General features: G+C 51.5%; 1 protein-coding gene across 7 annotated transcripts in view; it reads right to left on the bottom strand.

The window, feature by feature from the left end:
* SEPTIN6 (septin 6) overlaps positions 1-23,629 on the bottom strand; it is a 64,960-nt gene that overhangs the window by 1,001 nt on the left and 40,330 nt on the right. Inside the window, exons 5-11 of one of the 7 annotated variants that reach the window (XM_032391388.1) lie at positions 22,960-23,121; positions 16,971-17,067; positions 13,941-14,109; positions 10,226-10,358; positions 8,584-8,774; positions 6,485-6,528; positions 2,993-3,244 (exon numbers count right to left, since the gene is read on the bottom strand). In XM_032391388.1, coding sequence (XP_032247279.1) covers positions 6,525-6,528; positions 8,584-8,774; positions 10,226-10,358; positions 13,941-14,109; positions 16,971-17,067; positions 22,960-23,121 — 756 coding nt within the window. In that variant the 3' untranslated portion in view covers positions 2,993-3,244; positions 6,485-6,524. Of the gene's footprint in view, positions 1-16; positions 2,006-2,992; positions 3,245-6,484; positions 6,529-8,583; positions 8,775-10,225; positions 10,359-13,940; positions 14,110-16,970; positions 17,068-22,959; positions 23,122-23,629 lie in introns of those variants that run through there. The other 6 variants (XM_032391385.1, XM_032391389.1, XM_032391391.1 and 3 more) reach the window with 6 other exon arrangements.

The following is a 23,629-nucleotide window of genomic DNA, read 5'->3' as shown; positions in this document are numbered from 1 at the left end:
AAGAGAAAACATGGAATTAGCCAAAGAAAAAGGACGTTCAAAGTAAGACAAGGCAAGGGGAGTGGGCAGCGGGAGGCAGCACAGATTATACTTGGAGAAGACAGGTTAGAAAGGGGGTCACCGAGAGACCGCAACCACCGGGAAATCTGCTGAGAAGATTTGAAGAACACCACACACCGGTTTGAAGCTTCTTGTTTTAATAAAAAAACAAAAACAAAAACAAAAACAAAAACCCAACCACATGTGAATGCCAAATGATTAAAACCCAAACCCAAACCAAAAGTGATCTGCACCGCAGCGAGGAAAAGCAAACTTCTTGGCTTAAGAGAAATGGGGTGTGTGTGTGTGTGTGTGATCACATGTGGGGATTTTTCAAGAAAGCCATTCCATTCCAGTCTGGGAAAATAAAAGCGCAGACCATTTCTAATGACTGGATTTGTTTCACCAGAAGGTAACAAAGTACTTAGGGTATTTAAAAAAAAATAGTAACAGTTGTATTAATTACAAAGCCTCTTCACTGAAGGGGAGAAAAAAAATCTTTCTGTCTACCGTGAGAAAAGCTATCCAGTAAAAGAACTATTTTAATCCTTTTAGCTAACTTTCTAAAGGCCTTCTGTTCCCTCGCAGGTTAGATTTTTTTTTTGTTTACTAAACTTCCTTGATTACAAGGATCTTGTAAGGCACCTGTTCAACACTCGTGTGCCTGGGCCCCAGTCCAGACTTCCAGGAAAGCTGACCAGCCGACGGGACTGTCAGCAGAAACACTCAGCTCAGGAGCTGGCCTGGAGTCCTCTGCTTTGCCCGGCCCTACCCACTCCATCCTCAGGTAGTTTTCTATGGGGGCAGGCAGAACCCTCAAAGGCCCTGTAATAATGCTAACTGTTCGTTTTCTCTGGACATCAAAAGACCTTGGTCTCCAGCAACATAGAGGAGCAGGTTGAATCCATTTGTGACAGGGAGCCGGGGTCAGGAGACACTGAATTTCGCCTGGGACATCGGGGCCAGTCCCTCGACTTCTCCGGGTCTCCATTGCCTTTGGGTCGTATCTGTTAGACGGACCAAAATTTCTCCCTGGCCCCGACATTCCCGCCTAGTCCTGGAAGTTCTCCCCAGGGTTGGCTGGAGGTCTACTACTTTTGAAGTTTTCAGAGCTCCTCAGGCCTCAAGTAGTTAATGTATAAACAAATGCAAATGAGAGCCCCCCCCACTTGTGAGGCAAATGATAACCCCCGGGGAAATGGTGACCGGCTGGTTGTTTCAGTCTGAGATTCTTGGGAAAGAGCCATAAAACTGGACACCGAGACATCAAAGCTGCGGATGAGATGCCTTTCCCAAGGAGACTCGACAGCCCTAATTTAGGATCTCTCTGAGCTCCTGGCGGAGTGTCCAGTTTTTGTTTGTTTTGTTTTGAACCTCCAAGCATGGAGTCTCCTAAAACGTTCCCCTATGAGACTTGGATTTTTCTCAAGAAACTAGTGTCTACTCCACACCTGCCTCTGGTCACTAACCAGTGACTCACCCAACAGCACACATCAAAACTGCGCTCTCGCTCTGCCGACAAGAACATAGAAAGTGTGTGCGTAGGTTCGCTTCATGTTTCTTCTACTTCTCGCTTCCTATTATTTATGATCTCGTAGGGAAGAGAGGAAAGCCCCTCCCCATTCTCAACACCTCAAAAAGCCCTGAAAATTTGGCATAGCCTGGTTTAACTGTGTGTTTTGGGGGAAAAAATAAGTGATCAAGAAAAAAAAAAAACTCAAAAAAAAAAAAAAGTAAAGAAGAAGGTCATGATCAGTGCTAGGGGACTCTGGAGGCAGAACTCAGAAGAAGAGGTGGGACTCAAAGTGGAAGTACATGGCAGGGGCGGGGGTGGGGGCTGCTGCCTGGTGCCCCCCCCCCAACAAAGAAAAGCTGTCAGTTAAAATAGGAACCTTGGCTTAAAAGGCTAAATGGAGTCCAGTCCAGCTGTAGCAGGGGATACTATTCAGTACACAGCCATGGATTACTGCAAAGGAAGGGCAGAGAAACGGCGCGTTAGCCACAGATCATTGCCACGTGACCTTCAGCTCTCTCTCTCTCTCTCTCTCTCTCTCTCGCTGGCCGAACACCAAAGGCCGCTGTACCTGGTGGCCCTGACAGTGGAGGGCTCTCTACTTCAAAGGGGTTCCCAAAGCCACTATCAGATGGGCCCGTTATAAAAATTGGGGCTGGAATATGTTTTAAATATCACATCGTTAGACTGGAGATAAAGTCAGGGGCCTTCCGAGACACAACACCTCTTCTCTCCTCCCCAGCTGATGGTCTCACCTCTTCTTATGGGGGGACACATGCAAAATACAGATTAAAACTCATCCCCTGCACCAAATAAACGGACTGGAAGACTCATCAGAGCAAAGCTGAAAACATTGTTTCTTTGACCACGCAGTTTGGCAGTTTCCAGCATGAACCTGCGACTGGGCCTGCCTGAGTGGGATGGTGTGGAGCCCTAAGGGAGATCACAGAGATACCGAGACACCTCAGAAGAATTCCAGAAGTCTATCATTGAAGACACTAGGCTGGTAATAACATTCAGGTTTATTCTCCCTTCTGCATTTGTGGGGTACCCAGAATTATAGAGAGCAGAAATTTATGCTAGTTTCTTCAGCAGTCATGTTTTCTGGAAAGGGCTTGGTGTCAATAAACTCATTCTGGATTTTTAACACAACTTGAGTGCACTTACTTGGAGCAACTCAAAACAGGAAAGGGCTGGGCTGAGAGGCCAGAAGAAAAAGGCACCAGAGGATCTCCTCTTGGAGCCCTCTCAGAAGGGGCCATGGCTGCTGTTGGGGCTGGGGGGGGAGGGGGTCAGGGAAGCCCAGTGCATGGGGACTAACTGGGACTAACTGGGACTAACTGGCATTTACCCAGGCATGGTGGAGGCAAATACTTCAGGGAAACAAGCAGCAATCAGAATTCGAACAGGGAAGCTGGTGGTGGAGAAGAGCAGATGAGAGTGGCTGGCGGGGGTGGGGGTGGGGGGGAACGACTGGGATGCAGGAGGCATCGCCATTTCCGAGCCACGTGACTGCTGGCTTCTTGACCAGAGGCCAGACACCATCCTCAGACTCCCAGGCTTCTATAAACTTTGGCAGGAAGAGAGGGGAGGGCATGGGTTGTGTGTCCCCTCAGGCGTGTTAAGGGGGAATTAGAGAAAGGGAGGCCCAGCTCTGTTGCGCAGGAAAAGGGTGTCTACAGGAAGCCCAAACTGAAAATGAAAAGAGAAGTTGGGTTAATGAATGGATGGATTAATGTATAACAACAACAACAACAAAAAAGGTTAGAAGAAAATTGTCGTGATGACTAATGGATAAATTAGAATATAGCTATGTTAGAATAAGGTCTTACTGCATTGGCTCCTGGGGACATGCTTTCTCTCTCACGCGCCCCCACACCCCTCTGAGTGGCAGGAGAGTGGCATTAGCTAAGCAAAATAATTACCAACAGCCACAAGAATACTTTCTTTCTAATTACTAGGTCCTAAGGCACCCCCCTGCCACCCAGACACCGTACGGGAGTCCGGTCAGCGAATCTCCAGGGGGCCTCAGGCCGCTGGGTAGAGCGCCAGGCTCTCGGCCATGGATTGCCTTGTCCCATAGGCAAAGCAGAGGAGGTGGAGGTTTCTCCTCAGGTAGACTTGAGCAGCCCCAGTCAGCTAACTGGTACCCTGGGGCAAGATGGTTTCAGAAGTATCTGGAGATGGTTGAGGGGTCTGCAATAGGGTCCAGACCACGGTTACCTGAAAACCTGAACTACGGCAATCTATTATGGGTATACATTTATCTCATTAAATCAAGGCTAGTATTAGACATCTGGGAGGGCTGTTACAGGCACATGCATATGGGAGTTATGTTTGTACAGTCCCTTCCTCAGAGCGAATACATCCACACAGCTCTTCACACACGCGCTTCTACTCTCTCTCTCTCTCATAGCCATTTACGTCAGGAATTAGGAGTTCTGCACTCCTGTTCCCACTCTGCCACTAGCTCACTGTGTGAGCCTTGGTAAGTCTCTGAAATCCCCCACTCCTCCATTCGCTCATCTGGCAAACTGAAGATTATTCCTTTCTTCTCTACCTCACAGGATTGTTGTAAGGTGAAAATAATATGTCGTCCGGAGAAACGCATTACAAATATTGAAAAGTATTAAAATGCCACACGAACGCTCACCTCTTATTCTAGTCTTTGTCTACTTGCCCCAGGAAGAGAGACCTAAACAACATGGCGACGGCCTATGTTCTGGGCTGCGTGGCAAGGCGGACATATTTTGATACGTGTATCCTGTCCGCATACTGTGCACACACACACACGTCCCCCCCACGGGCCGAGGGGCCAGTAACCATTGAGATACAGTACTGGCAACTGCTAGGGGCTCCAGAGAAATTTCTCTTACAGTTGCAGAGAGCGGCCCCTAGCACCTCCAGCAATTTCAAAACCAGAGAGGAAGAGCGAGCGTCCCTCTGCCCGCACTCCAGTTAATGAGGGGTGGCCTTTGTGATCTGCCCCTGGAATGAGGGCTTTGGGGAGGGGACAGGCTGCCTTTGTGGCTTTCAGATCCCCTGGAGCCAAGGCCTCCCTCCCTTATTTGGCGTGGAACCGCTCTTGCGGTCGGCTGGGGAGAAGCCTGCCAAGAAAAGCCAATCTACTCGGGGTTGGGGTGGGCTGTTCCCACTGGTTGCCAATTGCCTCTCACTTGTACAGCATGGCTTTAATTACAGTTTTGCCAGAAATCATTTTCGTAATGGCTACTAACAATGATTTACTCAGGGAAACCTGAACCAGATTGTGTCAGGCCATGTGCACTAACCGGAGTCAACTGAAATCGAACCCACCAGGATTCATCTTTCCTGCGGTCCTCACTGAAAACGGGGGAACACATGAACGGAGCCCCTAAAGGCGTGGGACACTCTGCTAGAGGCACGAGAGCCACGGTGGTGGACAGACACTCTAGGAGTACAAGGTCTTCCCAAAGAGAGATCTGCAGTTTAATTCCTGTCAACTAACAGGGGCTCCAAGACTTGCCTTGAAGCGAGACAATCAATCATGGCATTGTTCTTTTAGGGTTGTTTCCTTTGGCCCAATTTCAGGGGCCTTACGTTTCAGAAGCCTCTGTGGACTTCCTCTTAGAGATTTGCTGGAAAGTAGGCTGTTTTGCCGGCTGCCCGAAGTCCCCAGAACAACAGCTGCAGCAATCGGTTTGGCGACTATCAGCAGGCTCTCCATTTAAATCATAAACTACAGTGGGGAGTGGGGAGAAGCCTTCTCAATACTGTATATTCCCCGATCCAAATGAAGCAAGTGTAAAAGGCATTTATGAGACACCTGGGGTATTCGGAACACTGACGAGAGGTGTGGTGTTAACGAATTGTTCATTTTGTAGGTGTGGTAATGGTGGTGTTGTGGTTACGGGTTTTTTAAGAGTCATCATCTCTTAGAGATACCTGCTACAGAATTGACAGATGAAATGATACGGCTTTTGCTTTACAATAATCCAGCAGGGTTGGGGTAACAGATGAGATGGCACTGGCCATATGTTGAGAGTTGTCTGGGGGCTGGGTTGTGGGCACATGGGGCTGCATTATACCCTCTTCTCTCTTGTTCCTGTTTGGAAGTTTCTATGGTAAAGTTTAAAAAATAGCAATAAGCTTAATTATGTGAAACATACTTATGTTCCCTCCCTACTCACTGAGTCTAGAAAAATAGATAGAAGGGGCTTAATCATTGCTATAATCAGCCTATAAACTACATGATGCGAAGGACTGCATTATTCACTCCGCAGATTTAAGAGCCCTCAGGAATCCATGCTACCGAAGGTTACCTGCTTCCTTTCTTATCAAAGGTGTTCATGAAGCTGGTCTTTGTAGAATGAAATGTAAGGAAATCTCTATCATATTTGAAATCTCTTCATTTTCTTCCACTTTTATTGTAGTTTTTTTTCGGGGGGGGCACACAGCCAAAGGAAATTTGAGAACTTGAACCCCTCAGATAAAAAACAGCCACCAGAGGGAAATAGAGAAGCAAGTTTCCGTTGACTTGGAACATTCCCGAACCTGGGGGTCAACGCCAACTGTGACATTACAGGACAGACTAGCGAGCCCAGTGATTTCCCTCATCATTACCCGTTAGTTAATTTTGAGAGCAACGATTAGGGCACTTTTGAGAAAAAAAGAACGGCCAAAGTGACACCTCAGGGACTGATCACAGGATCCACCTATGCTACTCAACTGTTCCGGCGGCAAGTCCGAAAACACTCCACTTGTCACCACACAGGCAAACATTCCGCACGTACACGGGAGACTACAACAACTGCTTCTTAATACTGTCGGTCGCAAGAGCTAGGACAGTGAAGCAGCTTCTTTCGTGACTAGGTGTGTTGGGCGGGGAGCAGGATTTGGGGAGATGTGTTCTAGAAGCCACCGCCAGTTCTATTTCGAGTTAATAAAGCTTACCAGGACCTGGGTCTCATGCAGCATGCAGCAAACAGCAGAGTTAACTGTAAAACAGTAAGAGCTGATGAAGATGGAGTGAGCTTGAGGAGAAATCCAACATTACGAGTTGACACAAACGATGAGGGGTAAGCGATCAAAGGAAGTGAGGAAGAGTGGGGGCGGGGGAGAGGGAGGGCGGGCTGCTAGGGACCCCTGAAACACCGGTACTCTTTCTTAACCTCTGCAGAGACATGTCTCCCTACGTAGGGTCTTCTGCCTGGAGCGGGGGGGGGGGAGGGATCAGTCCATGTGAGACCACTAGGAGAGAGAGCCTGGTCTGGGAGGAACTTCCACTGAACATCCGAACAGGGGATATTTATAGTTTAGTGTCAGTGGGGTCCAAACAAAGGAATCTCCTGGGGCGCCTGGGTGGCTCAGTCCTTAAGCGTCTGCCTTCGGCTCAGGTCATGATCCCGGGGTCCCGGGATTGAGCCCCACATCGGGCTCCCTGTTCATCGGGAAGCCTGCTTCTCCCTCTCCCACTCCCCCTGCTTGTGTTCCCTCTCTCGCTGTGTCTCTCTCTGTCAAATAAATAAATAAAATCTTTAAAAAAAAATGTTAAAAAAAACCCCACAAAGGAATCTCCTAATTCCTGCAAGCAGGCTGCGAAGCTGCCCCAGGGATGGAGTTAACAAATACCCCAGGCCAGGAAGGCAGCAGGTTAGAGCTAGAAAACAAATTTAGTTCTTTCTGATCTTAAAAGCAGGAACCCATTCCTGCTGGTGTGACTCACACACAATGCCAGATCAGTTAATATATGGTGTGTCCAAAGAGGCCTTTTTTTCTGGCTGGTTAACCTTTATCCATCAGGTAACACCAAAATAAGTTCATTAGTCAGTGAATCTGACACAGAGTGTGGTGACTCAGTAACAAAAATCTCTGGGTTCATGGGTGAAAATGTTCAAATTACACTTTTGAATAACTGGATGGCGAAACTGAGTGCTTTCAAATAGTAACTATTTTACTGTTGTACCGAAGTCACGGTCTTATTCCTAAGTGATCAGCCAGGCACGGAGGAAAGGAAGAGGCTCCCTCCTTCTGGCAGAGAGCCTATAGTTGAGTCAGGAGCAAGTCGCTAAGAACAGAAGGCAAAGACCGTGCACACCTTTCGGATCCTCGGGCCCCTTTGGTAAGGACATGGCCCAGCACTCCCTGTGAGGGTTCCCTGTGTCACACTGCACAAGCAATAGGAGCACAGGGGACCCCTGGATAGGTCCCACTGGACAGCCTCTCCTCTCCTCTGACTCCGGGATGAGGAACGGGGAGCTCGGGCCGGCAAAGCCTGGAGTCGGCTCAGGGTTATGGGTCCGCAGGTCCGCACGTAAGCAAGAGCCCGTGCTGTCCTGCCTTACCAGGGGAGATGGACAGACTCTGCTTGAGGACGGGGCGCGTGGAGTCTACTAGCATCTGGGGGCTCCCCACCAAGTTCTCGGCATCCTGGGCCAGAAACAACGAAGCGGCCAAGAGGTAGGGATGGCACAGAGTGGGAGACCCAGACTGGGCTGCAGCCTTCAGTAAAAGCAGTTAAACTGCTGGCTGCAGCTAAGTGAGAATGGGGTTGGGGGGCTACAGGCATGGGGAGGGGAACACCTCAGACACAAGGATGAACAAGCAGGCCTGTAAGCCAGATCAGTGCCAACTTCTCGGGGGAGAAAGAAGGTGCCCAGAGGCTTCTGCTAGGGCACACTCTCCCCTCTACCCTCTAGCTGTCTTCTCCTTCACCTCTTTCTTACACCTCCGCAGATCTCATGGTTTCCTCCTTTCTTTCTCCCCTCCCACGTTCCATTTGCCTCTCTTCTGTCTCTCCCTCTCCTCTTACCTGGAGCTTGCAAGGCTTTCCCAAGCAGCCGAGCAGAGGGGCCGGGCTCCCGGGACCACAGCCCCCCACCCCACTCTCAGTTCCCCAAACTCAGGGGACACAGAGACCAGTTATAGGGACCCAAACACAAAACGCACCTGTCAGCCCACAGCTCACCTCTGGCCCCCAGCCCCACTAGTCTCCGGGCCCTGTGCTGAGGGGACGAGAAAGAAGCCACAACCCAGAGCCGCCTACCACTTACTTTTTCTTCTCTTTGTCCCTTTTCAGAGTCTGTGAGCCTCCAGCTTGGGAGCCCTGGGACTGGAGCAGCTCAGCTGCCGTCTTTCTCTGTTTGAAGGCGTTCACTTCATCGTCCAGGGATTTCTTCTTATCCTCCAGCTTCTTCTTCTCATCCTGGTGTAGTTTCTTCAGACGGTCAAACTTCTCGTGTAGCTGGCAGGGAAGCACAGGGAGTCTGAGGAGAGGCCCCCTGGGGAGCTCCTCCTTGAGGAGCTGAGCCCAGGGCAGGTGGGGACCGGCAGGACCCGGGCACCTGAGGAGACATTTCTGCCAGGGACTGCTAGGATGGCACCGTGTTCAGGGTGGGTCCCTTTCCTGCCACTTCACCTCCACGTTTCTGCTCTTGAATGTGGTCAGGGACTGTTATTAATGAATGTTAATTAATAATTAGTATCAAGAACCATTTCTGTTATTATTGGTATTTTATGAGGAAACAGAAGGTCAGAGAAGTGAAGGAATTTGCCCAAGGTTAATCCATGCTTCGGAGGATTATACAGTGAGATCACCCTATATGAGAGGGGGCCCCTGTCTTTCCTTACCCCCTCTGGTCAAGGAGGATCACCATGGGTTGCAGACAAAACTTCAGCAGTGCCAAAGCTGGTCAAAGAAAATACTTGTCCTCAGACATGGAAGGAGATGAAAGGATTTTATAAAACGGACTGAGTGCAGAGACCTCAGCTTTGACCAAGGGGAGACTCAGCTAGCCCTGAATAGAACCAGCCACCCAAAGGAGAATGGTAAGAAGGTTCTGGCGTACCACTGTGCTAACAGACCAGAACGTGATAAAGTACCCTGAATACTAAGAGCAGAACAAGCAGAACCTCACTTTCTTTTGAGGGTTCTGGAGAGAATTTAGGATTCCATAGCACTCGAAACATATCACGGAGGAGGGCAGGTCTCCGGCTCTCACAGGTTATTTGGGACGGCCACTTTGTAAGGGCTGGTGGACGACAGGCTTGCCGTGTAGACCAGCTTCTACTAGCCCCCTGGGGTAGGGTGGTGGAAGCTGTGGCCATCCGTTGCTCTAACCTGGCTCTTGTTCGTTGGCCTTTCACTCATTTATCTTTGAGATCCCCTCACGTCTCCTCCAAAAGTAGTGGGTGACATTTTTCTTTTGAAAAGTGAAACTGAAAAAAAAAAAAATCAACGTCCACGCCATGGACTTAGGTCTTGATTCTTGAGCAGTGCTGCCCAATAGAACTTTCTGCGGTGACGGAAATGTTCTATAGCTGTGCTGTCCAATATGGTAGCCACTGATCGCAGGAGGACTGAGCATTTGAAATGTGGCTGATGTGACCGAGGAACTGAGTTTTAAATTTGATTTCATTTTAATCCGTGTAAGTGTAAATAGACACATGTGGCTAGTGGCTGCAGTATGGGAGGGTGCGGCTCTAGAGAATTAAGTAACATGGAATGAGAACACATCCCGGCCTTGGCGGATGAGGGATCAAGAAGACACCGGTCTCATATCGTCCTCGGTGCCAGCCAAGGCAGGGCTGCTGATGCTGGGCCCCATTCCTGCCTGGAAGCTTCGAGGCTCCCGCTGGCTGTGTCCAAGCTCAGCCCCCTCTTCCTGCCTGCTGGGCAGTCAGGGTCACACTTACCTCTTTCTCTGCCTCTTTAAGTTCAGCTTCTTTCTCTTTGACTCTCTGGACAAACATCTGTCTCATCTCCTCTTCTTTTTTCTGGAGCTCCCCCAGGAACTCATTCCTTTTGGCCTCATAGGTCTCCTGTAAGCTGCGAATATAGTCAGGTTAATTCCCCTGCCTTTGGAATGGCTCCTAGTCAATGAAAACTGGCCCCAGTGATCCTCCCTGGGTCCCCCGATCCCCCCTTTCCCCAATTCTGGGAGAGGTGCCAAAACAGAACCACAAAGCTGCAGGCAGCCGGCCTGGCATGTGACAGCAGGGTCACGGGCTGCTTGCGGGGGCTGGGGCAGCCCTGGGGAACTGATAAGATACTTGGAACTGGAAGTGACTCAGAGCATCTGTTTCTCTGCCCTGGTTATACAGATGAAGAAAGAGGGCCAGAGAGGTGAGGTGATTTGCTCAAGACCACATGGCTAGATAGGGGCGAGCCAGGGACCAGAAGCTGGATCTCTTGTCTCTTAATCTGGGTCCTTCCTCTGCACCGGGCTCCCAGGTCCTGGCTCTGAAACTGACCACATTAGTGAACTATTTCAAAAAACACTCGGTGAGACTCCATCATGTGCTAGACACAGGACTAAGCGACACTCTGCTAGTCATTCAACATCGAGAGCCAACAGCCACTGGGCCCGCCATCAAGGAACTCATGGTCTACTGGGAGATGCCCGGGCCAAGCCTCCGCGCCCCCAGCCTCAGTTTTAAAGCAACAGGGGTCAGCCTAGTGAAGAAGAGGAGGAATCATGCTCCGAAGAGGGCAGCAGGTGGAAGGGCACATGTGGAGAGAGGATGATGTACTTGGGGAGCCACGCATAGTCCAACATGGCCGGAGAAGACGGTGGAAGCTGTGGAGTAGAGGGAGGCGAGGTTCCCGAGTCCGGCAGAAGAGAGCGGGTTCTGGATGTCATATTACCCGCTTGGTCATTTATCCGCTGCAGGGTTTCAAGCAGGAGGACTGACTTCATGCAATTTGAAAATGGGAAAGACCACTCAGGCTGTTGCGTGAAGGACAGACTTCCCAACAATCCAAATAAGAAATGATGGGATCGCTCAGTCCCACAAGAAAGCCGGAAAAAAGAAAGAGATCTCGCCATTTGCCACAATCTGGATGGAGCCGGGGGGTGTAAGGCTAAGTGACGGAAGCCAGCCAGAGAAAGACAAATGCCACGTGATTTCACTCATATGTGCAATTTAAGAAGCAAAACAAACGAACCAAGAGAAAGGAGAGACAAACAAACAAACAAACAAAAAAACCAGACTCCTAATACAGAGAATAAACCGTGAGTGGTTGCTGGGAGCGGGGGTGGGGGGGAGGTGGGAGGAGGCGGGTGGGGGATGGAGGAAATAGGATAAAAAAGAAACGATGGGATCTGAATGTTAAGGGCTGGTAGGGATGGAGGATTTGGGGGAACTTAAGGAACAGTGAGGGAAGCAGAACTCCTAGGACTTGGAAGGACTTAAAATAATTCGGGTGTTTGGGCTCCTGCAACCCGGTGGACGGTGGACCCATGAAGTGCAGCAGGAAACACTGGGAAAGGGGTGTGTCTCCGAGGGAGAAAGATGAACTGAAGCTCAGACAGCTGCATGTGGAGGTGCGTCCTCCATGGGACGTCTGAGTGAGAATATCTGGTCAGCAGTTGGAGCAATGGGTTTGTAGCTCAAAAGTACGATTTGGCGGGGGACTCATCCCTTTCTAGGTGTAAGTAGGGCTGATCGTAGAAAGAATCTGCCACCAAGAGAACACAGAGTGACACGAGCAGAGGCCCTAGGAAGGAACCCTGGGGCACACCAACATTTAAAGGCGTGAGCTGAGGAAAAGGAGCCTGCCGGTGTGGGCCAGAAGGAGTGGCGAGAGAGAAGGACCCGACCCAGCCAGGCCAGTGCGAGAAGAGCCAAAGGCAGAGAGAATTTCAGGAAAGAGGCGGTGGGGAGGAATATCGAACGACGCATTGAAATATGAAAAGATGGGACTCAGAGGCCCCATCATAACTGGCCATGAGCATGTGATTGTTGACCTAGGAGAGAGGCATTTCGGAGGCGCAGTAGGGGCAGAAGCCAGTAAATACAAACCACTCTTCCTCTTTCCCACCAGAGCCAAACTTCTTGAAAGGGCAGGGGGTGGCGACGAGGAGGAGTTAAGGGAGTGTTTCTTCAGGATGAGCATGTTTGCCTGCAATGTGGAAAGGAGCCCGGGCAGAGGGCAAAGACTCGGGTAACAGGTGTTCAGGATGGAGTGGGAGGAGGGGAGGGGACTAGAGAGGAGCAGGCAGACCCACACCTCCTCCTCCACAGATGCAGATTGAAGCTGTGGGAGAGGGACGCCGGGTGGCTCAGTTAAGCATCTGCCGTCGGCTCAGGTCGTGATCCCAGGGTCCTGGGATCGAGTCCCACATCGGGCTCCCTGCTCAGCGGGGAGCCTGCTTCTCCCTCTGCCTCTGCCCCTTCCCCTCCCCCTGCTTGTGTTGGCTCTCTCCCTCTCTCTCTGACAAATAAATAAATAAGTCTTTAAAAAACAAATAAAGGGGCGCCTGGGTGGCTCAGTCGTTAAGCGTCTGCCTTCGGCTCAGGTCATGATCCCAGGGTCCTGGGATTGAGACCGGCATCGGGCTCTCTGCTCCGCGGGGAGCCTGCTTCTCCCTCTCCTACTCCCCTGCTTGTGTTCTCTCTCTCGCTGTGTCTCTCTCTCTGTCAAAATAAATAAATAAAATCCTTAAAAAAAAAGATTAAAAAATAAAAATAAAAAACAAATAAAGCCGTGGGAGGGGAAGGAGAGAAAACTGAGGGAGGGCCCACCAGAGAGGTAAGCACAACTTCCTCCATCCCCAGGAGCTCCGGCAGCCCCTGTCCCCGAAGGGGAGCGAGTCCCCCCTTCTGGAACGAGGCCTCCCTGCAAAACTGGCCACACTGTGCCCGCAGAGCCCAGCTTCGTCCTGGGAACAGACACTACGGGATCTCAGGGGCCATCTGAAAGCCTTCTTGGCCCACAAGCGTCCCCCTCACTTCCTCAATGAGGCCCGACACTTCCTGAGAGGGGACTGAGCTGTAATAAAGGACACCACATGGTGATTTCAAGTGTGGGGCTCATGTCCCGCATCACGCAGACAGATCGACGATACCTGGCCTCTGGCTCCTGTCGGCATAGTAAACTGCTTTCGACAACATTCCTCTTGTCTGAAAGCATCTCCGATTCTGATTTGGGAAGTATGCCAAGGATTATTAACAGGCCGCGGTCGAAACAAAACTTGCCCCTGAACGCAGACACTCAGGACAGCGCCTGAAGAGCCTGAAGGTCCCCGGCCCGTGCGCAATGACTGCTACCCGGTCCCGTCATCTGGGCTTGACAAGGGGAAGGAGGGGCAGCCGGGGTCTGAAGAAGACAGCGGGCCAGAGGACAGGCACGGCTGCCAGGCTGCGGGCCGAAGCCTCGGCTCAGGGGTCCCCTCCGGCACAGGTGATGGCAGCCGGCGCGCGCACGTGTGTGTGTGGCTGTGGGTGTGTGGCAGGGGTCCTCTGGCCGTCCTCCCTGGCCCGGCGCTCCCCGAGCCCGCCCTGCCACCACGGAGGGGGCGGCAAGTGCGAGGGGCAGGTGACAGCTCTGCGGCCCTCGGTCCCGGCCCCCGGGTCTCGCCTCCCCAGGGGAGCTGGCCCGCGCAAGCCTTCCACAGTCACGGGGTACCTGAACGGCTTGCTGTCGGGGTCGGTGTCCTTGAAGCCCATCTCCTCCAGCTTGCAGCGGCGGTACAGCTCGTAATGCCGACTGTGGGTCTGCTCCCGGAGGTCCTCCATGTTCACCCGGATCAGCATCTCCCGCAGCTTCACGAAGTCGCAGTGGGCCTCGTTCTCGACTGCACGGCAGGGGAGGGGGGATCGAAAGCGCACTGAAAGGAAGGCCAGAAGCGGCGGAAAAGGACGAATCGAGAGGCCGGAAGCCTCACGGCCACATGGCCCTTCCACCTGTGTATCTGGAGCCTGCGAATTTGCCTCCTGATTCACTTTTCCACGGAAAACGCACGCGGAAACTTACAAGGCTCACAGTAACGGAAAACTGCAAGACCATAAAAAAACATCTAAGAAGACATTCAGTAGCACCTCAACCCAAATGCGCCAGTCAGACCCTCCCGGGAATGTTTATTTGCTCCGCACCACACTTAGGCTCATGGCGAACGCGCCTTCAGCCGTCTGTCCAATAAAGAGTCATGGCATCTCTGCTCCCAGCATGGCGTGAGGCACCGGGAATTCAGAAACGAAGTCACGGACTCTTGCCCTAAGGATCTTACAGCAGAGTGGAAGCAGAGAGGCAAACAGGCAAGTAAAATACAATGCAAAAATGACCAAAATGGAGGTCCATGCGGTGCAAGCCCAGAAGAGGGGGGCTGAAGGTGCCCCAGCAGAGTGAAGGCTTCACCAGAGAGGCAACCCTTAAGATGACTCTTGAGGGAGGAATCAGAACTTATCAGGCAGATCAGGAAAGAGCCCACGCAAGGTCTCAGCAAGGTTAGGCAAGGTCACGTGGCCAGCAAGTTGCGGGTGGGATTGAAGTGCAGGCGAGCTAAAGGAGAGGCAAAGGCTCTGAGCAGGTGCCAAGTCTCCAAAGAATAAAAGGGAAGAACTAGGACATCTATAGAGGGCAGGGACCGAGAGGGCTGTGGACCAAGGTGTGGCTCGCCTGGATGGCAGGTCGTAGTTTCAAAGGAGGTGTTTTTTAGAGGGTGGATAATGGCCTGGCAGCAGCAATGATGACTAGGACAAAGTGGACCCCACTTTCTGGCCTGAATGAACAACCCCCCCCGTCAAAAGAGTACGACAAAGGTCTGCATTTGGGGCAGTGGCCCAGAAGGACAGAAATAGAGACCAAATCATAGCAAAGTGGACTTCCGGTTGGAATACAAGGCTGTGTGCCTCCAAACATGGGTCCCCTGGGTTGTGGTGGGGGTGTCTGGCCTGACCATGTGGGGACAGTGGTGTCTGAGATGATGAACTGGCCTAGTCACCCTAGGTTCTGTCTTCCAGGGCCGGGAGAGGGGAGTGGGGGCAGGGAGGGGGTCTGGGATGACAGGGTGGGCCACAGTTGCAGCAGACTGCCTCGTGGCCATCAGAGTAACCTTTCCAAAGCTCAGATGGGCTCACACAACCCCTCTGCTTAAGACCCATTGCTTTGGGGCACCGGGCTGGCTCATTGGAAGAGTATGCAACCCTGGATCTTGGGGTCATGAGTTTGAGTCCCCGTACACTGGGTGTAGAGATTACTTAAATAAGTGAAACTTTAAAAAATTAAAAGAAAAAAGACCCATTGCTTTGGGAATAAAGCCCCTTGCTGCCATAGAACATAAGCTAATATTAAAAATCACATCAGTCAGGCAACTTCTCGGGACCAGCTCTTTCTCCGAGTCCGGACAGTGATCCCCGGTGGCTGGTCAGAAGGACTGACTCCAAGGTCACTCGAACAGAACAGTGAACTCCAACTTATACAAAAAACCTTCAAAAACCCCTTTGTTGGTTAGGTGTGCACGATCTAAATTGGAGGAAGTCACTGGAACCACAAACTCATTCCCAGTTAGGACTATGGGTCCAGGAACCATTCACAAAACGTCCCTAGCAGAGCATCTTGGCCCCAGACGGCAGAGAAGACCAAAACCTGGCCCAGCTCCAATAAGCAGGCTTGTCCTACCTATGGAAAAATCCAGCGATCACTGGAGAGGCTCCGGCGGCCCGAAAGCATGCCAGCCTTACATGTGAGGTGGACAACTTCCCACCCACTTCCCGTTGTTTGCTCAATGGCAGCGATGAGCGTACAGTGAATCAGCCGCCCTCTCGCACACGGTGCCCCTCTAAGACCCAGCTTACAGCTGAAGACTTGGAGGACAGACGCCTCGTCTGCCATGGCAGCGTCCCAGGCCTTGCCTTATCCACAGAACTGACTAGTGCCACAGGTAACTTACCACGGGTCAGGCAGACCACAAAAGGAAGTTTCCTGAGTGTATATACATCTGTTTTGAAATTGTATAATAATTATATATATACAGAAATAAAGAAGAAAAAACTGAATACCAATGTACCTACAACCCTGTGAAATAGTACCAGCACCTTGTGTCTCTACCTGGTCTTGAAATGAGACTTAACCACTATCCTGACTTTGGGCTTTATCGTTCTTCCTTTTACTTTATGGTTTCGCCACTTACGTGTGAATTCCTAAAAAGATAGATCTTGTTCAGTGTTGTCTACTTTGGGAATTCACATCAACGGAATCATACAGCAAGCATTCTTTGATTTACTGAGCCCAATGTTATGTTTCTGAGATTCATTCCTGTACAAGTAACTATAATCCATTCATTTTCGCCACTGTCTAGTATCCCATTAGATGAACATTTTGCAATTCATCCGATCTATTTTTGATGGTTATCTGGGTTGTCCGCTACTCATCTGCTATATTCTTGTACATCTCCTGGTGCCCTGGGGCACCTGGGGCCAATACACATACTTTCTTGAACATTCCTTCTTACCTGGCTCCAAAAACATTCGTTTTTGTTTTAGGAATGCTTTCTCCATTGGAGACAAAGAGAGCTTGCTCACAGCAGAGAATCCAGGGGTGGGGCCAAAGCTGCTGGAAGCCCAAGGCAAATGAGTACAGACCGGGGACAAGTTAGGGCCTAGTCACACAGCGGCTGGAGACAGGGAGAGGGGCCCTGTGTCCTGGAGACTCACTCACCCTGCACGGTGCCCCAAGGATACTGCCGCGCCTTCATCATCTTGTTGCCTATCTTCAGCTCCTCTGTGCTGCCGATGACAGCGAACGGCAGGTGCGCCTGGAACAGAAGGCAAACCGAGGCTCAGAGCAGAGCTCTGGGAGAAAGGCGCCGGCTCCAGGGCCTCGGGCCCATCACACTGCGGTAGTGTCCCTCCCTGTCGCCATCATCAAGAGGCATTTCTGAAGCTCTGAGCTGTGTGGGGCTGAGAGGCCCAGTCCAAGCTTCTGCTGTTCAGAAATTCTCAATGACGTGGCCAAACACACAGGGAACAGACGAAGATGGAAAATAAGCCGAATAATGAGCAGATACCCAGATGAGCGCGCTGTTCAGAATGCACAGGTGCTGAGGGGGAAAGCCTTTGGAAGGTGGGTGAGTGGGATGAGGGGGGCTACGTGTGGGTAGAGAGGCTAAAGGATCGCTGCCCCCTCCCCCGAGTGTGAGAGCCCCGGGAGCCGGTACGTACTATAACCACACTGCTGACTGAGTTCTGAGCTCCTTGTTCTCATCCTTCCCTTGAAGCAAGAGCCCACGCGGAACTCTTGAGCCTAGAAGTCAAGTCCACAGGTATTTTCCCACATGCCCATAGCTGTGCTGGGTTGTTTTATGTGCCATAAGGGAGACAAAAGAGGTAGAAGGCACACACTCCCTCACCCTCTAGGAGCTTACAGTCTTATTGGGAGCACCAGAATTACATACGCGGAATCGTGTAAGACAGAACATGACCAAGGGCTCAAATGTAGGGTCCGGGGCTTGCACATAGTAGGTACTTAATAAATACTCCTTGAATGGCAGCAGCAGGGCCATGAACACAGTAGAGAGGAAAGAAAGGCAAAGTACAAACAGGGGTATGAGCGTGGTGCTTGCAGGGTCATGGGGAGCTAGGCCTGGCTGATGAAGGTTTTGGGGGTCAGAGAAAAGGCAACTGCCTGCAGCTCGTAGTGGGGAGCTTGGGAAAGGCTTCCAGCACCCTGTGACCCCTGGCCAAGTGGACCCCGTGAATAAATACTGTTTACAAACCAGGTGATCCTGGGTGGGGTTCTACCCAAAAGGCCTTTCCCCAGACAAGGGCAAGTCCACCGGAGCAAGCTTTCTTCGCCCGCCAGGAGAAACAGGCCTCCGTCCCAGATACTTGGACTCATTTGCTGACTCATCCATGCTCGCGGATTTACTGAGCCCCTACCGTGTGCTAGGCTTGTGTTCCCTCTCTCGCTGTGTCTCTCTCTGTCAAATAAATAAATAAAATCTTTAAAAAAACAATAATAATATTGACTATAAACAGAGGTCCAAGAGCCGGAGGGACAGAGGAGGGAGCAGCTCACTCCACAAAGTCAAAGCAGGCTTCACAGAGGGGGCAGCAGCAACCGCGCCAACAGTCGGGCAGCTACGGAACAGGCAGGAGCTGCAGCGGCAGCCTACGCGCCTCGCGGGCTCTTTCCAACAGCACAGTGAGTTAGGGATTCTTATCCCCATTATATAGACACGGACACCGAGGTCCAGTTGCCAGCGGGCACACAGCAGTGAGGGCCAGAGCTAGGGATGGAACCCGGGTCTCTCTGGCTTCGAAGCCCGCCACCGGGCTGCCACGCTCACGCAGCGGGTCCGAGCAGCCGGTGGGGTGAGCGCTCTAAACCCCCGGGGCGATCCGCTTGCACAAGGCCAGATGATAAGAAGCAGTTGGATTCTGGCAAACCTACAGCAAATGTCTTTTGTTTGCTTAATCTGCGCGCTGATGGCACAGCCAATCCTTCTTCCCCATTCTCTTTAGCACCTGCCCCCCAAGAATGTTCTTCAGAGTGGAAAGCCACAGGACTTAATCGGGAGCTCAGCTCCAGGACACCCGCAAGTCCCCCGAGGCGCTTGGTCATCCCCCTGAGGTGGCTCTCGCATCACCCTCTGTTGGCCGCTCTCAGAGCATCACCTCAGCAACCCCCTCCACCCCTTCCCACTCCACTCACTGTGCCTGAAGCGAGGACACAGGAAAGAGGAGGTTATGCGCATATGGAGGATGCGCTGGGCTGGCCGCCGGAAATGTTGCATCGGTCCTAGGAGGGGACTGAACGTGAGGGTCTTTGGGCATGCGACACATGGGGCACGAGGGCCAGAGCCTCCCTGACCCCTGCCAGCCGGCTTTGTCGGAGGGACATCGCTCGGGCACAGTTCATTCCCACTCAGGACCCCAAGACACGTGGGGAACCTCAAATCCAGCCCCAAGCGCTTTCTGGGAAAATGCTGCCCCTCCTGCCGAGACCCAAGACTTCAGCCACGGGACACCAAAGAGCCAGAGGGCAGCGACGGCAGAGGGCTAGACCGAGGGACGAGGTGAGAAAGAGAACCTTCTGGCGCATCCCCGGCTCTCAGCTGAAAGTGATGGAGGAGGGCGTGTGACGTGACCGGGGACTTCTCTGGGATCGAGAGGAAAGGAGAAAAAAAAACCCAAGAAGAGAATAAAGGCATTAAAAAAAACAAACCGGTTTTGTCTTTCCTTGGGCCCGTTAGATTTATCCCCACAAGCCACTGCTAGTTAGGATGACAGGGTCACTCGCCTGCCCTCTTCCTCACCGCGCTGTCATTCTGTCCCTGCCTGCGGTAAGGCACGGCGCCCGCCAGGGCTCCCGAGACCTCCCGAAAGTCCGGCGAGCGGAATTTTTCTGGGTGCTGCCGAGCAGCTCTGGTTGGCTTCTCACGACAGCCCTACGGGGCGGTTCTCATTCACCCCATTCGCGATCTGGGGGAAACGACTAGCCCAGGTCCCTAACTCCTGGGCCCAAATCTTGCCAGGGAAGAGTAAGGCCACCATGCTTTAGCTGCCGGGCCCTCCCAGCCACCCGCAGCCGCCGGCGCTCTGCCTCGTGGCTAAATGGCAAAAAGCCGTCTCCAGGTGTCATCCAAAAACGACAGCTCATGACACTGAATCAGGAGTGACAGTCATTTTGGGCAGGATATCGTGGGGCCGGACTTCGGACCTCGTTCCACTGCTCTGGAGAGACGGGCAGCTTTGACGACCAGGAGAGTCGAGCAGAGCAGGGAGATGGTACACCCTCCAAGCAACCACACTCCTGGGGGTGACACTTTGCAGGTGTGGGCCCAGGGAGGAGACTCTGATGGCGGCAGGACAGCGCTGCCCTGAAACACGGGCGGATGTGCCCCCCGATGTCAGATGTCCAGTCTCCGAAAACTCCAAGAGACACTCTCAAGCCTCCTCTTGGGAGTCTGTTCTCAGATTCACTACCTTTCCTCTCGTATCGACCTTAAATTCCTCTCAGTATAGGGGCACCTGGGTGGCTCAGTCGGTTAAGCGGCTGCCTTCGGCTCAGGTCATGATCTCAGGGTCCCGGGATCGAGCCCCACGTCCAGCTCCCTGCTCAGCGGGGAGTCTGCTTCTCCCTCTCCCTCTGCCCTGCTACTCTGCCCGCTTGTGCTCTAAAATCTCCTTTTTAAATAAATAAAATCTTGGGGCGCCTGGGTGGCTCAGTCGTTAAGCGTCTGCCTTCGGCTCAGGTCACGGTCCCAGGGTCCTGGGATTGAGCCCCACATCGGGCTCCCTGCTCAGCGGGAAGCCTGCTTCTCCCTCTCCCACTCCCCCTGCTTGTGTTCCCTCTCGCTGTGTCTCTCTCTGTCAAATAATTAAATAAAAATCTTAAAAACAAAAAAAGATAAAATAAAATAAATAAATAAAATCTTTTAAAAATTCCCTCAGTATATTTTAAAGTATTGGATGATCCAGTTGGCGCAAATTAGTCTATTCCAGTTCCAGCACATCCATTATAGTTGGGAGGCTGGATGACCGTTCTCCTCAGCCTGGTGAAATACAGACGGTCAGCACCGTTGATTCCTTGTCTGATAATAACCTGATCGGGAGTGGCTTCCTCCCAACATAGCAATCTTCAGAATTAAAGTCTACAACCTTGAGAGTTACCAGAGCACGGGTTGAAGAAGCATGCAACAAGACCGCTCACTCCCTTCTCTTGCCGACCCCCAATCTGATATCGTTTTTCAGACCCACCCATAGGCCAAGGGGGTGGCTGTGACCTCATTAGTCTTATTTCCCCGCCATGAAAATCCCTAGTAGGGGGCGGTGGTATGGCTAGACGCTCTTCTCGAGACGGCTGAGAACTCTTTCCCCTTTTTATTCTTAGCAAAGCAAACCACAAGCCCAAAAGCTACCTGGTGACGTAGGGAACCCAAGTTTGAAGGTATCTACGGGGCCCAATGCTCTGAGGTGACTAAGCGCTTCCAGACATCATGCCAGGGACACCACATGACACTTCTCTCTAGGTTCCCTTTTTCTTTTTTTTTTTTAAAGGACTTTATTTATTTGAGAGAGAGTGAGTGAGAGAGAGAAAGAGAGAAAGCACAAAAGGGGGTAGAGTCAGAGGGAGAAGCAGACTCCCCACTGAGCGGGGAGCCCGATGTGGGACTCAATCCTGGGACTCCGGGATCATGACCCGAGCTGAAGGCAGACGCCTAACCAACTGAGCCACCCAGGCGCCCCAAGGTTCCCATTTGTCTGCAGGCTAGGCACCCTTTCAGGTTTTCTCATCATGGCAGAGTCTGGTTTCCATCAAAATGCCCTGACTGCTTGAGAGGATAAGGGCTCATCTTTCTGTTCCCCCTTTTTTCACGCTCACGATGGGTCAGAGAGGATAGGACTCCACCCACCCCAAGCCACGTAGCCTTACTCTTAGGCCAGACTGGTCAAAGATGATGAGGGACTTCTAATAACGAACACATCTCGGGTGTACCGATGGGGGGCAAGGCAGACGGAGACAATGACTTGCAGCCCCGCCATGCTAATTTGTTGGCCAGATTCTAGGAGGTAGGAGCTGATACCATAATGATAACTCAGGGGCGGCAGCAGCTGGAAAGTTTTCTAAAAATGGCTTTTATTACCAGGCTTTCCTGAGTTTGGTTATACCCGGGCATTATGTCATTAGGAAAAACTGATGCCTCTCAACAGAGAGAAAAAAAAATCTGTTCTCAAAGCAGAGGCTTTCCAAAAGCTATTAGCTGTCTCCTTGAAATCACAACATTGAAGATTTCACAGCAACAGCATCAACACGTTGTAAAGAAGCACGAGGAGATGTTTGACTCCCCGCCTTGCTCATTACTCATTCTTCTAGTTGTGGGGGGGAGTGGGAGAGGAGAGGAAAGATGGCAAGTTGGGGTGGTTTTTTTTTTTCATTCATTCACACTCAATAAAGCAAAGCATCACCCTGAAACTGAAAAATAACATTTCTCTAGTCACCAGAAAAATCAGAGGCTATAGGTCATTTTTCCCCCCGGGGGTAGAGGGCTCGATGATCTGAGTACATATTATCCTGGAGTCCCAGAAGCCAGCCAACTTTTTCTGCTGTGCTTGTCATGGCATTGTTTTGGTCAGAGAAGAAGACTGTTTGCCTTTCTGGCAGGCCCAGGGGGACTGGCTTAGACCGAAGCCGCATCCAAGAGGAGGGTGGAAGGAGAGGTCCGAATCCCCGGCTCCAGACTCTTCCTGAGGTCAGCCTTTCCCTCCCTCAGTCTCTGGCTATTAATCTCTGCGTCTCTGAGGCTTTGAGGCAACCAACACTAAGGGAAAGGAGCTGTTTGGATTCTGGATTCTTTCTCACAAACACCCGAAATTCAGATGATGGAGAGATGACCGCACTAAAATGGATGGTGATGTTCGACGACTAGTTTGTAAAATAATAATAATAAAAATAGGGGCGCCTGGGTGGCTCAGTCGGTTAAGCGTCTGCCTTCAGCTCAGGTCGTGGTCCCAGGGTCCTGGGATCGAGCCCCGCATCGGGCTCCCTGCTCAGTGGGGAGCCTGCTTCTCCTTCTCCCTCTGCCTGCCGTTCCTTCCTACTCGTGCTCTCTCGCTCGCTCGCTCGCAAAAAATAAATAAATAAAATCTTAAAAAAAAAGAAACAGCAAATCGTCAGAAAGTTGAACCCCTGTGCCCCCACTCACGTTCATGGTTCCATTGATCTCTGCCACTGACTCGTCATCTGTAGGGAATTGGTAGATCTGGACCCCATTGCTGACAAGTTCGCTGGTGATTTTGATTTTGAACTTTGTTAGCTCACTCTTCGAAATGGCATCTGATTTGGCGATGATGGGGATGATGTTCACCTGGGGAAGGGAGGAGAAAAGCGGGATCATTGTTGGTAATCTGCAACCGACAGCAGCATGGCAGAGGACTTCCACCAGCTCAACCCAACGGCCCGGGACTGGCCACCTCTGTGGCCAAATCACAATATAATAAATGACAGTGGGTGCCGCTTACTAAGCTCTGGGTACTGGACTAAGTGCTTTACATGGATTAACACAATTAATCCTGACAACACCTCTCTCAGTTTACCAATGAGAAATTAGTGCACAGAGAGGCTAAGTAATTTGTCCAAGGCCACAGAGCAGGTAAGTAGCAGAACTGGGATCCAGATCTAAGTTTAGCCTTCTTCCTAAATCCAGAGTCTTAACCAGCTCAGCTCCAAACTGATGAGCTGTGTGATATCTTCATATTGAGATCACTGCTTGGGTGATTCCAAGCAGAAAAAGGACAGTTGGGAATCTGTGGTTGACAAGGCGGGGAGGCGGCCACTCCTTGTTAACAGTAAATTGTCCCAACCTATCCGGGGCA

The sequence above is a fragment of the Phoca vitulina genome, unplaced genomic scaffold (assembly GCF_004348235.1).
Source record: "Phoca vitulina isolate PV1807 unplaced genomic scaffold, GSC_HSeal_1.0 scaffold62, whole genome shotgun sequence".
Lineage (NCBI taxonomy): Eukaryota > Metazoa > Chordata > Mammalia > Carnivora > Phocidae > Phoca > Phoca vitulina.
Note: the sequence above shows the minus strand (reverse complement) of the source record. Positions and strands in the feature narration are given on the sequence as shown.